Source organism: Perissodus microlepis, chromosome 20 (genome assembly GCF_051167445.1).
Source record: "Perissodus microlepis isolate ML-2025 ecotype Zambia chromosome 20, ASM5116744v1, whole genome shotgun sequence".
NCBI classification, from domain to species: domain Eukaryota; kingdom Metazoa; phylum Chordata; class Actinopteri; order Cichliformes; family Cichlidae; genus Perissodus; species Perissodus microlepis.
The window spans coordinates 17,945,716-17,958,805 of record NC_140480.1 but is presented as its reverse complement, the minus strand read 5'-3'; the positions used below and the strand labels follow the sequence as shown (position 1 = coordinate 17,958,805).

At 40.8% G+C, this 13,090-nt stretch overlaps 1 protein-coding gene across 1 annotated transcript in view; it reads left to right on the top strand.

Moving 5' to 3' along the window:
* LOC146364362 (voltage-gated potassium channel subunit beta-2-like) overlaps positions 1-13,090 on the top strand; it is a 196,451-nt gene that overhangs the window by 77,078 nt on the left and 106,283 nt on the right. Inside the window, exons 5-6 of the mRNA XM_084916417.1 lie at positions 6,331-6,410; positions 6,784-6,828. Of these exons, the coding sequence (XP_084772543.1) occupies positions 6,331-6,410; positions 6,784-6,828 (125 nt within the window). The remainder of the gene's footprint in view (positions 1-6,330; positions 6,411-6,783; positions 6,829-13,090) is intronic.

Here is a 13,090-nt window from a genome sequence, read left to right as displayed (position 1 = left end):
AGAGACAAAACACGTACAAACTCCAAAAAGCACGTACAAATTCCAAAGCACGTACAAACTCCAAAACACATTTCTAGCGTTAACTGAACTTCCAAAACAGAGCTACCTAGATCACTTAAATTACACAATTGAAAGCATATGCGTATTGTTTGTGTATTTATACACAAGCACATATATATAATCAAATAATTTAAAAAAAAAGTTAATTTACCTGTTACTACCACACACCAAATCCAATCGTTGGTACTTGCTGGCTTGTGTAGCCACTAAGTAACAAAAGCGCAACACTGCGTGTAGCATTCTGGAGCACTTCTTTTGTCTTTTGTACGTGTTTTGGAGTTTTTACATTCTTCTGAGTTTTTATGTGCTTCTGAGTTTTTACGTGTTTTGGAGTTTGTACGTGCTTTGGCGTTTGTACGTGCTATGGACTTTTTACGTGTTTTGGAGTTTTTACGTGCTTTGGAATTTGTACGTGCTTCAGGGTTTGTACGTGCTTCAGAGTTTGTACGTGTTTTGAAGTTTGTAAGTGCTTTGTCTCTAGGAGCCACCGTAAATATACTTTTATTTATTCACTCCACATAAAATGTAATAAATAAATCATATAATACAAAAACCAACTATTCACATTTCAACTTTTAACTATTTAAATTTTCAGCTTTTACCTTTTTACAAATTTAAAGTGAAACAACACAAAACACTGCAAACCACAACACAATCAATTTTCCTGTTGACTCCTGGGGGAGCATAGGTCTGCAACAACACCACGCCAACGGACTCTGTTCTGGGCTGCTCTCTTTAGCTGGGTCCATGTCACTCCGACGGCCTTCACTTCGCTCTCGACAGATCTTCTCCACGTCTGTTTGGGTCTCCCCACTTTCCTTTTCCCTTGTGGGTTCCAGTCCAGTGCTTGCCTTGCGACGTTGTTGAGTGGTTTTCGAAGTGTGCGGCCTATCCAGCCCCATTTTCTCTTCTTGATGTCTTGACCGACCGGGTTCTGGCTGGTTCTCTTCCACAGGTCTGTGTTTGAGATCTTCTCAGGCCATCTGATGTTGAGGATGAGTCGCAAGCACTTGTTGATGAAAATGCTGGTAGTGGTCTTGGTCACCCGCCACGTCTCGGACCCAAACAGAAGGACTGCTTTCACATTGCTGTTGAAGATGCAGATCTTGCTGTGCTGAGATAAGGCTTTGGAGTTCCAGATGGGTCGCAGGGTGTTGAATGCAAGCCTTGCTTTGTTGATCCGGCTCCTAACGTCTTCATCTGCGCCGCCGTCGCTGTTGACTATGCTTCCTAGGTAGACGAAGCGGTTGGTTTCCACCAAGCCTTCTCCCTGTAGTTGCAGTGGATGTTCTTGTCGGTTGTTCAACCGCATCACCTTCGTTTTTCTGACATTGATCTTCAGGCCGATCTTTTCTGCCTCCTCAGCGAGTCGGGTAAGCTTGGACTGTGCATGTTGCTGCTTATGAGACAGGCTGATGTCGTCTGCAAAATCCAGGTCCTCCAGCTGTTTGGTGAGGGTCCACTGGATACCGGTGTTGCTGCCCTCTGTGGGTTCTTCTCATGATCCAGTCCATGACGATCAGGTGTGGTTCTCTATTGTCTCTTTGACCAGATCCCCCAATGCCTCGAAACTGTTCCTGACTTCCCAGTTGAACTCTTTTGCTTTCTTGACGTCTTTCAAAAACTGTATGTTGAACTTATGGTGTGGTCTTCCTGAAGAGTCACAGATGGATCTCAGCTTGGTCTTCAGTGTTGCCACTAGCAGCTGATGGTGTGAGGCTGCATCTGCGCCACGCCTTACTCTGACGTCCAGCATACTTCGTCTCCACTTGCGGTCGATGGTGAAGTGGTTGATCTGGTTGTCAGTCTTCCCATCTGGTGAAGTCCAAGTGGTCTTATGGATCTTCCTGTGTGGGTAGATGGTGCCACCTATGACTAGGTCATTGAAGCAACAGAAGTCTGTGAACAGCTCTCCGTTCTCGTTGCAGGTGCCTATGCCGTGTCTGCCCATGATGAGTTCTCTGTCTGTGTTGTCGCCTCCCACCTTCGCGTTCAAGTCGCCCATGACAATCTATATGTCTCTTCGTGGAGTCCGGTCAAAAAGGGATTGCAAGGAACTGTAAAAATCTTCTTTTTCTTCTGCTTGTGCTGCATTAGTGGGTGCATAGCATTGAATGATGGTGATCTTCCTGCCCTTGGAGTTGAACCTGGCTATCATAAGTCTTGGTGAGACGGGTTCCCATGCCATCAGCACCCTCGTAGCCTCTGGCGCCAACAGTAGCACAACTCCTTGGGTGTGATTGTGGTCCGCATCCTCGTGCCCAGAGTAGATTATGGTTTCCCCTGAAGACAGTCTGGTCTGGCCGCTTCCATTCCATCGGGTCTCACATAGTCCGAGAACCTTGATGCTGTATCTTCTCATCTCACTGGCCACCTGTGCTGACTTGCCACTTTCATACAGGGTTCTGATGTTCCAGGTCCCTATCCTGGTCTTGGTCGTAAGAAGACTTGTCGGCGAGCTGGCTTCCCGAAGGCCTTCACCGGCATGCGTCATGAGTCCCACTGAAGAGGAGTCTTCCCGTCCAGGCAGTTGTTGGGATGTATTTGTTGTTGTTGCAGTTTCTGTAGCATGGCTTATTTTTAAAAGGTGGGGTTGCTAGCCCCACGCCCAACCCTCCTCCTTTCTCATCCTGGACTTGGGACCAGGCAATGGCGGAGTTAAAAAACCACAACACAATTAAATATAAATTAAAATATGAAAACAAAAAGAAGATGCACATTCTCTGTCATATGCATGAATAAACTTTCTAAATCCTTTATCATCTGCAACTGAAAATAGTTGTGGATGATTACGACGTTGTTGTCCCTGGCTCTCTTTCTCTCTCTCCCTCCTGCTCTGTTCCTGTGCTACTGCGAGTGTAACTACCGCCACTCCTCCCTCTTCCCAGCGCAAAGCACAAGGCTCGCATGCGGAGTGAAGTGGAAAAAAGTGTGAGAGAGAGGGTGAGGGAAGGGAAAAAAAAAAACAACCCACAGCTGGCGATTAGGAGCCGGCTCTCGTCGTTCACGTCAAAGACCCGGCTCTAAGAGCCGTTTCGTTCGCGACCGACACATCACTACAAGATACAGCCAGAGGTTGGCCATAAGATAGACTTCTTCTCTTCTGCTGCCCAAAAAACGGCTCTCGATCAAAACATAAACAGATCATCCGTATTGAAAGGTAAAAGGAGCCGTCCTCAAAAAAGAAAAATCCCACCTGCTACTGTGGAGGAGTTGTCACTGCTATTGGATACTTTGCTGGAACACAGTAAAGCTGTGGGTTGTAGGAATGACCCATAATGTTTTATCTAGGGGTTTAGATTTATGGCTGAAGTGCACTGCCATGCAAATAATTTGCATTTACTGAATATGTACTGACTGAGTACCACTGTTCAAAAGTTGAATAAAGAAACAAACTAATTTTTGCCTTTTTTATTTTTATTAAAACCACTTTATAGAACATCACATCAGTTACAATGTAGAATCCATGTCATTTATAGTTTACAAATGACAAAATGTTTACACAAAATCATGACAGCATATACATGATATCACCCACTACTAACACTAATTAATGTACTGTATCTTTTGAAAAATTACCGCTATTTATACAGCACAAGACTTAAGAATATTTAACAAGAGCAAGTTACTCATTAGGATGTTTGTTCTAATTTGCTATGACTTCAGAGTGCATCGAAAATAAAACTAATAGGCTATCCGGTCTTTAAGTGGTGGCGTGACGAATCCTGCTTCTGGGCCTAAAGTAGTCTGCGTTTAATATGGCTTTTGTGTTGTTAACATGTTTAATGTTTTGTATTTTATTCTATTTAATCTCAAAAAGCTCCTAAAAACAGTCAGTGATCACTGTTGGCCTCCCTTGGCTTTTATTACCGCTAATCATTTTAAATCTCAGTTTTTAAAACCTTACGATCTAGCTACAGCGCAGCCCATGCAGCAGTATATGATTGACTAACCTATTCATCCTTGTGGATGAATTATCTCAGTTGTTCTCCTGGCTGAAGTTTGGTCGGTTTACAGCATTCTGCCATAAGATTACATTTGTTCCTGACCACCGAGAATCCTCACTTTAACTTTCATCAAGTGGAAAAAAGTTAGCGTGTTTATATTATGCTCACACAGCTGTGTTGCTAGCGGTCACGTAGCACATCATTATATACCAGCTAGCCAAACTTCAGTAACCCTACAAACGTCACTGCTGTTTAGTTTTCTGTCTTCATTTATGTTGGAAGTGAGAGCAGAGCTGTGCGTTTGAATTTGTTTCCAAAACTTCCTGCTAATTTCTAACTCCGTTAAATGTCATGAATTCTGTTTAGTTTTCATGGATGCCTGGATGATAAACTCAATTGTTACACCTGGTAGAGCAGAACGCTGATCATTTTATTACAAATGAAAGACTTTAGATCATTTTTCAACTCTCAGTGATGCCACAGTGATCGTTTGATTTTTGGACCTGCAGCGGAATTTGAGCCCAAACACGGCTAGTGACGTCAGACTTAAAGACCGGATAAAGAGTGATATGAACATATTTAGAGCTTACCGGAATGAAAATGTCTGGAGCACACCAACAGATATTTGGAGATGGAAGAGAACTGGATATCAGCTCGTCTCACAGCTGCTATCCAGACTAGACGCCTTCTTTTGGTAACATCCGATACATGAGATGCCTCATGTTGCTTCCAGGTGGGGAAAGACTGAAAAGATAAACCTTTTTCAAGCTTGTTCCCTTGTTGTAATGTTGTGCGATCTAACATTACAACCGACCGCACAGCAAGTACGAACCATAGCTGGTGTTATCCATGTGCTTTGGCTCCTCTTTCACTTGCGCTTTGTTTGGCCCACGCCCCCTTTCGTGACATCAGGCTCCAAAGCCCTATTAGGAAAATCGTTGAGTCACTTCCGGTATTTCAGACAAATCCTTTCCGTCAAGAGCCACTTGTTAAATTGTTGCGGACTTGTCAAAGTGTTTTCTGAAATGTTATTTTGTTGTGACAGACATATATGAATAAAGAAAACAAATTCTCAAGTTTGTTTCTATTAGAAAAATAAACATATGGCAAGAAATTACTACACAGGGGAATAATGTTTACAAGTGTCACAAGCAAAAGTAAGTGTACTGGAGAAAGTAAGAAAGTAGCGCCACTGGAGATTCAGTTCAGTGATTAAATTTGGAGATAATATTTGGAAGAACTGAACATGATTTATTGACGTAGAAAAATTAATACTCAGGAAAGTGATGGTGAAGCAAAGAATAAATTAGCACCAAAAACCCAGGAAAGTAGGCAGATGAATGCATAGGTGTCCTTATTGAACCTATGCATAAACCTAATTTATACAGTGCCAAATCAGAACAGCAGTCACTGCAAGACCCTAAAATAATACAGAGAAAAATCCTAACAATCTGAGGAGACAAGAGAAAAGATACACTGTGGAAGAGAGACACAGATTAATAATAGCTAATGATTAAATTCAAATTAACAGTTGGTAAATAACGAAGAAATGCTCAGTCCATCCTGGTAACCCCGCAGCAGCCTAGGCCTACTGCAGCATAACTAAGGGAGGATTCAGGGTCACCCGATTCAGTGTCTGTCTCCCGAATGCAAAGTAGGAGTTGGCTGAGGAATAATTCTTTGGAGGATAAACTTGTGGTTAGCAGGAGCCTAGTAAACATAGCACAGAGAGAAGCTTTTTCTGAAGCATCCGAAAAACTGTTTTAGGAGGTACTTGAGGTTCTTTTGTTTTTTGTTTTTCATAGAGAGGGTGTACTAGGAACCAAGAGAGATACTAATACCTCACAATAAGGCTGATAAATAGTACAGAAATTACAATAGACACACCAAAGCTGAACTGATTTTTAAATGAGTTAACTTTACAATCTGTTTTCAGATTCACTTAGTGCAAGAAATCACCAAAATCAACAACCTTTCTTCCAACATATCTGACCCAAATCCCTCCATACCTTTTGCAAGGTTCCAGACTTGGAGAATAAACTTAATAGGATGATAATGACAAATTTAAAACTCTAAATTGTATTTGAAAAAGGCACTAATAGGTTTGCTACAGTTGCAAACTTGCAAAATATGGTGGTAGTAATCTAATACATTTTCGTTTATTATTATTTTTTCTTTCAAATAATGTAAGTCAGCATTTTTAAGTGAGGGATTATGTAGTGTAAGCTAATATTTATCAAACGTTGACTAAGGTAAAAATGTTCCTAAATATAATTGTGCAGCAGCTGCTTATCTTTATCATTATTATGTTTCTCTTCTGAAGGTGGCAGAAGAACTCATGACAATAGCATACGAGAATGGAATCAACTTGTTTGACACAGCTGAAGTCTATAACTCTGGAAAGTAAGTATTACTATATTTCAATTTGTTTGAATAAAAATTGACTGAATAAATGTTTTGTTTATGCAAAGTTACATACATGCATCCAAGTAGTTGTATTGCATTGGATGCTGCCTAGTTATTTTAGAGATATGAGACAGATCAACTAACTTTGCAAGACAGTAACTGTAGGTTTGAACTACTGATCCATCAGTTCATTCATTTCCTTAAGGGTTAGGGTTAATTCAAGGTCACAGGGGAACTGGAGCCTAGCTGGATGTCATAGGGCAAAAGAATAACTTTTTGATGTATAACATTTATTAATTTAATTGAGATTTTTTTTTAATAGCCACATTTAAAAAAATCTCTCTCTCTCTTTCATTAACTCTTTTCCAAGAGCTGAAGCTGTCTTGGGAAGTATCCTAAAAAAGAAAGGATGGAGGTAGAGTTCTTCTGGGCCTTGTTTGTGATTGCTTGCAATTTGTGATATTAAAAGTAGATTTACATTATTAGTTTGAAATGTGTATCCATCTTTTGTGATTTTTTTTTTGTTTTCAGATGATTGGATAGCACTCTATTACAGCTCAGTAATAATATGGTAGTAGTGGAATACCAAGGGGGCAATAATAAGGTAATAATTTGGAAATTTCCAAGTTACTACTACTACTCAGTTACCAGAAAAAGGAGTTGGTAATAGGGAGCTGGTAATAATCTCATTACTCAATAGTAAGTTAATTTTGGCTGATGTTTTAGCATAATATCATAGTTTTACCATTTGATAATTCTTTATATAATCCTAACTTAGGTTTCCAGCATTCAACTTTTCTTAAAAATAATAATAGATTAAATATAGTGTTCAATGTTCTGGTTTATTAAAAGGAAACATGTATGGAAAATTCTGTGTAATAAGCATGAATCAGGGCTGCAAAATGCAAAGTTGCCTGTTTCCATTTAATATCTTGTCAGTCACTGATTAAACGGGTGAACAGGAAACACTTATGCAAAATGCAGAACCACCTGTTTCAAAAACATTTTTTTAATATTTAAAATGAAATGCAATAAAAAAAAAAAGTAAAATCCAAAAGCTAGTGGTAAAAATATCAATGCACCCATCCATCCATCCATCTTCATCCACCTTATCCGAGGCCGGGTCGCGGGGGCAGCAGCCTAAGCAGAGAGGCCCAGACCTCCCTCTCCCCAGCCACCTCCTCCAGCTTATCCGGGGGAACACCAAGGCGTTCCCAGGCCAGCCGAGAGATATAATCTCTCCAGCGTGTCCTGGGTCTGCCCCGGGGCCTCCTCCCGATGCACGTTATGTGATTATTGATTACAATATACATTTTATTTTACAATGTTCATTTATTTTAAATAGTATTTCAAAAACCTTCAAGAATAATACATATGAATACATATGTAGATATATCTCAGAAGTAAACTGAATAAAAATTCTTGCAAGGGAGCAAAAGCACCAAATACAAGGTTTCATGCAAGTGCTCAAAGGGGGAAGGTACCAGTGAGCTTTTTATTACATTTTATCACTTCCACCCTCCTTTGCCTTAAAACTGTACACAATACCATTTTTCCTTCTATGGGCTTCTCACAAGAACAGTTATGAGTGTGTGTACTTTAACGAGCATATATTACCTTTTTTTTGCAACCTGGGCATTCTTCCAGGCACTAAGTGTACTGAGTGTGTCCTTGAAGGACGCACTCAGTACACTTGTGCCAAATAAAGAAGGTTATTTCCTACTTCAATACTTTTTTTTTTCTTTTTCACAGAGTTAAAAAACAGACAATCAATCAAAAGACACTACAGGCAACACTGCGCGTTATGATTCGGACTTGTTAACAGTTCCCTGTTCATATTTTCTTTCTAATACAGTTCAGTTTTGTGTGAGTAACAGCTCACACAAATGTTGTCAAATCGCATGCCAAAAATTTGGGGGTTATATTTGACAGCAATTTCACCTTTGAAAAACAAATTAGCTCAGTCGTACAGCGGTCCTTCTTCAAACTGAGGCTTTTATCTAAGGTGAGATCATTTTCATCTTTTAAAAACTTCGAACGGGCGATTCATGCTTTTATTATATCCCAGCTGGACTACTGTAACTCCTTATATGCTGGAGTTAGCCAGACCTGCCTGGCAAGGCTGCAGATGGTCCAGAATGCTGCAGCTCGTCTTCTGACACGTACTAAAGGATGTGAACACATTTCCCCGGTGCTCGCCTCTCTTCATTGGCTCCCTGTCCGCTTCAGAATTAACTTTAAAATTTTATTGTTGACCTACAAAGCCCTGAATGGACAGGCTCCCGGGTATTTGTCTGACCTCTTGCAGACTTATACCCCCTTTAGATCTCTTGGATCAAGTGATCTTTTGCTTTTAGCTGTACCAAGGTCGAGGCTGGTTCATAGAGGCGATCGAGCATTTGCAGTCGTAGCGCCTAAGCTGTGGAATAATTTACCCCTATACATCAGACAGGCTCCCACTGTCAATCTTTTTAAATCTTATCTTAAAACGCATTTTTATTTACTGGCTTTTAATACAGCATGAGAGTTATTTGTTATTTTATTAGGTATGTTGTATTCTTGTACAGTTTTTTTTATTATGTATGTTGTATTCTTGTACAGCACTTTGGTCAACGCTCCTGTTGTAATTAAATGTGCTATATAAATAATTAAACCATTAACCATTAAACCATTAGTACATTGCATAATATATTTTTCCCATAAATATATAAATATAAAATATAATAAAATGGCCAAAGAAAATCAAATACTAAATACATGAAAATACTAAAACTGAAAACGTATGTGGTGTGGGGTGAAATTATTGTAAAGAATGTAAGGCTTTTATATCCTTTAACAAGTCACTATGGGCTCCATTTCTGTCTTTACAGAAATGTTTACCCAGTCAGGAATTCCATTCAATAAAGTGTAACATCTCTCTCAGTAATTTCAAATTGATGTTACCTCTAAAATGGTATACCTCTTACTTAAAGATCCTCCAGGCTATCTGCTTCTGTTCTGAGTGAACAACCTCCAGAAAATGACTCGGAAGTGTATATACCCATGTCTCATAATCAGCCACTGGTCTGTAAATGTTTTTTCCTTTAGTGTTGAGATGTGCAGCAGAGATACTCTGCCACTGTGGAGTAGAGTCTTTCTGGTTTCTGAGCAGACCACCTGTGATCCATCAGCCTAATCAGCCACAGTTCAAAACGAACAGCGTTGCCATCCAGATGTGATCAGATTATCAGCTTAGTGTGATAAACAGGCCGGCTATTTGTGCTCTTCCCTCATGTAATTCTCCCTCATGTGCTAACTTCTTATTCTTTTGGCAAGTAGGGAGGTGAGTATTTCCATACTCACCTGCCTACGCGCTTTCTGGTGGCTCCCATGAATCCTTTTTATACTCACCTGCCTGCTCAACGCCTTCTTGCTCCCTCGGACCTCTGTCAAACTCTTCTCTCTGCCCACTCTTCTTTGGCTTCTACAACCTACCTTGAACCAGTCACACTTTTGGCCATTCCCCAAGGCATCTCAATAATTTCCTACTTCAAGTAAGCCAAGACTCTGAGCTCTTTGGTTATTGGTTACACCAGCTATCCATCTGGTGGCATTAGAAGCAATTTGTCATAAGAAGCAGAGCTGACCAATGGAAAACACACCCCTTGGTCACTTCAAGTACCTAGTACCTAGTTATGCCACTCACTCGCACAATATATTCCACAAACTTGTTAATGATGCTTTAAGGCAGCGGTCCCCAACCCCCGGGCCTCGGACCGGTACCGGTCCGTGAGTCGTTTGGTACCGGGCCGCAAGAGTTGAGGCTCAGGTGTGAAATGTATAGTTTTCAGGGTTTTTATCGGTTTTCAGCGTTATTTTATCGTTTTTATCGTTTACTCGGTTTTCCTTTTCACGTGTGTTATGAATAAATTTTCTTTTTTTCGGCACCGGTACTAGTTTTATTTTGTTGTATTTATCCGCGACACCTTAAAGGCCGGTCCATGAAAATATTGTCGGGCATAAACCGGTCCGTGGCGCAAAAAAGGTTGGGGACCGCTGCTTTAAGGGATTTCCTGAATGTGTTCATGTCTTTAGATCAGGGGTGTCCAAACTTTTTTCACTGAGGGCCACATACATAAAAATATAGGAGGGCCTGGGCTGGGCCACTTACTAGTAATTAGGTATATAACCTTAACGTTAGTGTATTAAAGTTAGAAAAATCAATTAAAAGTGGTCAAATATGTTATATTGTTGGATATAATTAAAGAAAAAACTGCCTTCATCACAGCTTTCCATAAATGGATCTTTATTGATTTATTCAGAAAAAGCTTTGGTAGTTCATTCTCAGAACAGCAGCCTCAGATTTCTTCTTAGACAGAATTTACAATACAGAGAAAAAACAATAACGGGTAAATTTCAAGCTTGTTATTTGAATTATTAGGCTTAGGCAACACACCTATTAACGTTCGTATCAGCATTAGCAGACTGAACTGGACTTAATAACAGGAGTGCATATAATTTTAGTAAATTATTCTGGTGAGTATCAGCTGCGCTGGGTATGAAAATCGGGCGATCCACCTGCGGTGCTGATCCGACGCCACTCGTGCCAAAAATCCGGACAAATGTCACTTGATCAAGGAGCAAATCTGCATCAGATGAGATCATCTGACTTTGCGTGTGCAGTGTGTGCTCTGTGTGTTAACAAGAAAAACGCATATAAGAAAGTGGTGTGCAAAAGCAGGGTAGTGACTACTGATGTGTCGGTCGCGAACGAAATGGCTCTCAGACACGGCTCTTTAAAGTGAACGACGGAGCCGTGTTGTTTTTTTTCTTTCTCTCACCCTCTCTCTTGCACTTTTTTTCCGCTTCACTCCGCACGCGAGCCTTGTGCTTTGCGCTGGGCAGAGGGGGGAGGGGCGGTAGTTGCACTCGCAGTAGCACAGAAACAGAGCCGGAGGGAAAGAGAGAGAAAGAGAGCCAGGGACAACAACAAGAGACAACATTGTCACATTAGAATAGTGATGGTAAATTTGATTATTTTTACTGAATTGAGTTTCAATGAGTCACTCACCAAAGTGAATCGTGTTTTTTGAATCATTTGAGTCACTGAGTCAGTTGCCCAGAGAGTGCAAAAAATACATTTTCATTTAAACTTAATTTATTTCTCTTTTCATGTATATCCTACTGCTAAGATGAGTGATTGAAAAAGAAAAACAACAATTTTTATAGAGCAAAAAAATATTTCTAAAGGGCACATTTATTTTATTTGTATTTTCCTCAAATGTGTCAAATACATATTTTTATATATATTTAAATGTCCACTGAGCCAGGGGGCGGTAATGCGCCTTAACATTGGTTGCCAACCAAGAAGAAGAAGAAGCTGTGAGCCAGGAGGGAGGGCGTGAGTGAGTCCTGAGTGAGTCCTGAGTGATTCGTTGCTACGATTCAGCACAGCAAGGGAGGGGGTGAGTGAGTGAGTGATTTGCTTACGCTACGATTCAGCACAGAAAGGGAGGGGGTGAGTAACTCAAATGTGCTGTTAGCATGTTAGCTGAATGATGCTACTGTGAACCGAGGAGCTTTTAGCTGTGTCCCAAAACGTAGGCTGCATCCTTCGGAGGACCCGGCCTTCGCGATCTACGTGGGCTGGGTCCTTCGAAGACCGAGAAGGCCAGAAGTGCGAGGCTTTGAGATTGGATGGTCTAGCCTTCAGATTCACTGCTGTGTCGGTGGAGTTTCATAAACTCAGCCGTCTGCTCCTTGCTATCTAAAATACAACAGGACACTGCCGTAAATTCTCGACCGTCTCACACTTCTGTTTAAACAGTTTTCTGTTTGATGTTTATTCAGCTGTGTGAAAATCCCGGAGGAACCCACCCGATGGATTAATACAGTTTTATTTAATCTAATAATCTAATAACTTTGATCTCAGCCAAACCGATTTGCTCCGGAACAAATAAAACCCCGAAAAAAGACAAACAATTACATTTTTAAGTTATCCGAGTGACTTATGTATCATGCTTAACCTGAGTAGTGAACGGCAGCGGGGTCTGAAAACAATGAAGCCGGGTGTCCGCTGCTCTCGCCGGCTCGAGTGACCATTGAACCCCCGGCTAGCTATTGAGCGTGTGGGTAACATACGTCTCCGAAAATGTTGGCGCAGTTTTGCAAATATGCCATGTCTTGATAAACCAAGCAGAGACTTGAAGTTTACACAGCTACTTTCTCGCCTGAAAATATATTGAAAGTTTATTTTGTGACCCAGAAAGATTGATAAGAGTAATTTTAAAACTTAGAAGCGGCCACCATTGTTGGAAACTGAAATTGGCTGGGCCGCGCTATGAATTCTGGGATATGGTGGGCCACGAAGGACACACCTGACCCATCCTTCAAATTCGGGGAAATGAAGGATGCATTTGTCAGCCGCATTTGAAGGAGTCGACGAATTGGGACAGCCTTCGTCGCCTAATCAGCCTTCAAATGTGGCCTCCAAAGGATGCAGCCGATGTTTTGGGACACAGCTATTGTTTTGATGTGAACTTTCTACTCAGGGTTTTTTCTTTCAGTTCTGAGCAGAAATGTTTTTGTTAAGAAACTGGCTGTTGTTTTTTTCCCCACAATTTTAATTTTAAGCTAGATATATTTCTACTAATGAAATTAGTTAGCTAACCGCAACAGGGATGAGTCAGTGAGTCAGT